We start from the raw sequence: 3,179 nt of genomic DNA, 5'->3' as shown, positions 1-3,179 counted from the left end.
TACCTCACTTATTTTCTCTCTCTCAGATATAAATAAACATTAAAAAAAAAAATGTACTTACTTGGAACTCTTATCTGGTAGTGATTAAGTGCGGTAAGGGCTTCCACTGCATCAGTTTTGCATTCCCATTCTAACAGCCCAGAAAGTGTTTTGGCAGAAGCTAAAACAAAACAAAGAAACACAAATACAGTAGTTATTTGCTTGTCATCAGTTTAAGCAGAAAACCTAAGAAGAGGAATGTGCACTTACGTTTTGCATCAAACACTTTATATTTGATGAATGTAAGAACTTCATGGTCATTACATAACTGTCAAAGAAATGTAAAACTCCATTAAAAGTATGGCCAAAATAATAATATTCCTGCCTTTTTTTTTTTTTTTAAGAAAGTAAACTTTATGGCAGCATTTAAGTCTGGCATGCATGAATTAAATCAAACATTTTTTAGATTAGTAAGTTCTATAAGAAAATCAACTAAAAAAAGTGATATTCTGTAAACTATGTAAATAATTTAGTGCTGTAAATGAAACTACAGATTTATAACTGAAATATATATTCTCAGAGCTGACCAGGATTTATCTAGTACCTAAGGTAGGGAGTGGAGTTTCAGAAGGTCAATTCTTTTCTGAAATATTTCCTACATTTAGGCAAAAAGTCAGGGATAGATAACATTTTGTTATGGGCAAGATTTAAGGGCACAGTAAAAGAACTCTGAATCCAGGAATAAGGTCTCTCATTCCCATTCCAACTCTCAAAAAGACTGAGTCATAAGCCAACAAAAGACTAATGCAGAATGGGGGCCAGAGAAGTACAATGATCAAAGAATGAACTATAAGATACCAAATAAGTAACAGAATACTAGTAATATCAAAAGTAGATGAATAGAATAAAATAAGGATAAAATAGTCTAAATTTTAAAATAAGACAGAAGAACATTCTACACAACTACATGTCAGCAAGTACCTTCGTGAAAGTCTCCTCTGTGACGCACAGTGGAACATTGTAATAATGCAGCACGCACGAGGGCGGCTGGATTATATTCTTAGATGCTTGACCAGCACTTGTAAAGCGATTATTTTTGCTCATTGCAAAATCTTTGTAGCTACTTGTACCATCCTCCAGCTCAAATATTTGGCTTGGAACAACTGAATGTTGTTTAGACACACTAAAGATTGGGAAGGAAAAAGGTACAAAACATACCTTGTTAGATAGAAAGCAGCAAGTAGGCAGTCTCAAAATGTTAATATATATGCCTGCATTCAATTCTAACAAATAAGACAAATGTAGCTATTTTAAATGTGGTTTAAATATTTAATATTTTAAACATTTATTTGAATATTTAAATTTAGTTTGAGTTATAATCCATCACTCATAGCTTAGATACAGTCTCATATTAGGAAACTTTACATAAAACTTGCCCATTTTTACATGCTGTTTTATGATAACACTAAAAACTAGGTATAAGTGAGCAAAACCTGAATTATATGACCCTAACATACTTTGTCTAAAATGGTAACATTATAGGTGCTAGTTTTAAATGTGCTCTCAATTATATTAAAATATTCTGAAATTGAAATAAATGTCTCTAATAAAAATGAAGTTTTTTTAATACTTTTAAAATTTACCACTTAAGATAATTACCAAACATTAAGTCTTTTCCCAAATAATTTGACATTGTTAAGGTGTGTGACAGCTCTTTCTACAGCATACTCATCACCCATTTCTACCAGTGCTGTACCAGGAATGGTCTTCATAAACTTTACCTGTAAATACAAAATCCCAAAAAGGTAACTATTTATTTCCCTTCTACAGTAACAGAATTTCTGAAAGATAGTATGATTTAAGTGGTTGATGTCAAATACAGAAGATCACCTGGAATTTTGACTTTATTCTGCTGTGCTATTAGACACTCCTAGTTCTTATCAAAATTCAACAGTTTAAAAGGGAGACGACAGCGGTGCCTGGGTGGCTCAGTGGCTTAAATGCCTGATTCTTGATTTTGGCTCAGGTCATTATCTCATGGTTCATGAGACTAAGCCCCATGTTCGTGAGATTGAGCTCCCACTGTCAGCAAGGAGCCTGCTTAGGATTCTCTCTCCTCCCTTTCTCTGCCCCCTCCCTGCTCATGTGCTCTCTCTCTCTCTTTCTCTCAAAATAAATAAACTTAAAAAAAAAAAAGGATGATAATTCTATTATTATATAACACGATAAAGAAGAGCACAGGCTTACCCTAACTCTGTTATTTACTGTGTGTAGTTTGGGGCAATTTACTTCACTTCTCTGAGCCACAGACTTCCCTATAAAATGGAGATAATGATAACATCTAGTAGAATTCATTAATATTTATTCATTCAACAAATATTTATCAGGTGCCTAAAATGTTTTGATGAACACTCTGTTAGGTACTGGGGATTAATGGTGAACATAATAAACAGTCTTGTTGAAACTTATATCCTGGTAGGTAGGTCAAAAATTTTTAAGTAAATAATAATTACCAACTATTCAGAATGCTATTAAGGCAATACACAAGACACTATTAGAAATAATACAAGATGGCCTTGAGACACCACTGCCAGGAGAAAGGCTTTACGAGGTAGGGGCACTTTCAAACACAGGCTTTATTTCACAAGTTCTCATGACATCTTGGACAGAGGCCATACTTATCCTCCTGTATTATTCCAATTTTAATATATAACAATGCAGTAATAAGGGTTAGATGGGTTATAGTACAATAATCATTCAGCATGGTACCCTACCTCTTGGAAAGTCCTTAAAATAGTTATTTCTGTACCACTAACATTCATGAGACCTTTAATACACTCCCTTATTTTAGCCTTAAGAATACTACAAACACATTTACACAACAAATGTAGCATAGCATTTACACCCACCCTGGCAACTATCCATTTTAATGGGCTATCCTGCCGTTTTTATATTGCTCCTGTATTTAAACAACACTCAGCTAGAGCAGAACTTTTCAGCTTTATTTGAAATCAACTGTCTTCTTGGGGTCAGAATTTCTATACACAGATTTAATCCAATAATATCCTACAATTCTAATAATGACTAAATGTCTTATATTAAATATGTAGCTCTTATATTCATAAATCTCAAAAAAGGTGAGGAATAATTAACTATATATATATATATATATATATATATGTCTTTTAAAGGATTTTCCT

At 32.9% G+C, this 3,179-nt stretch overlaps 1 protein-coding gene and 1 pseudogene across 2 annotated transcripts in view; both read right to left on the bottom strand.

Annotated features, from left to right (window-relative positions):
* The window catches only part of HNRNPLL (heterogeneous nuclear ribonucleoprotein L like), a 38,145-nt gene that overhangs the window by 4,686 nt on the left and 30,280 nt on the right, over positions 1 to 3,179 (bottom strand). For both annotated transcript variants that reach the window (XM_077764255.1, XM_077764256.1), the window contains 4 exons: positions 1,639 to 1,760; positions 961 to 1,162; positions 250 to 307; positions 62 to 160 (listed from right to left, as the gene is read on the bottom strand). In XM_077764255.1, the coding sequence (XP_077620381.1) occupies positions 62 to 160; positions 250 to 307; positions 961 to 1,162; positions 1,639 to 1,760 (481 nt within the window). The remainder of the gene's footprint in view (positions 1 to 61; positions 161 to 249; positions 308 to 960; positions 1,163 to 1,638; positions 1,761 to 3,179) is intronic.
* LOC144231732 (U6 spliceosomal RNA) lies at positions 2,605 to 2,705 on the bottom strand (annotated as a pseudogene).

This window comes from Crocuta crocuta, unplaced genomic scaffold, assembly GCF_008692635.1.
Source record: "Crocuta crocuta isolate KB4526 unplaced genomic scaffold, BGI_CrCroc_1.0 scaffold164, whole genome shotgun sequence".
In the NCBI taxonomy this organism is placed as follows: Eukaryota; Metazoa; Chordata; class Mammalia; order Carnivora; family Hyaenidae; genus Crocuta; species Crocuta crocuta.
This window is presented reverse-complemented; position numbering and strand designations above follow the sequence as displayed.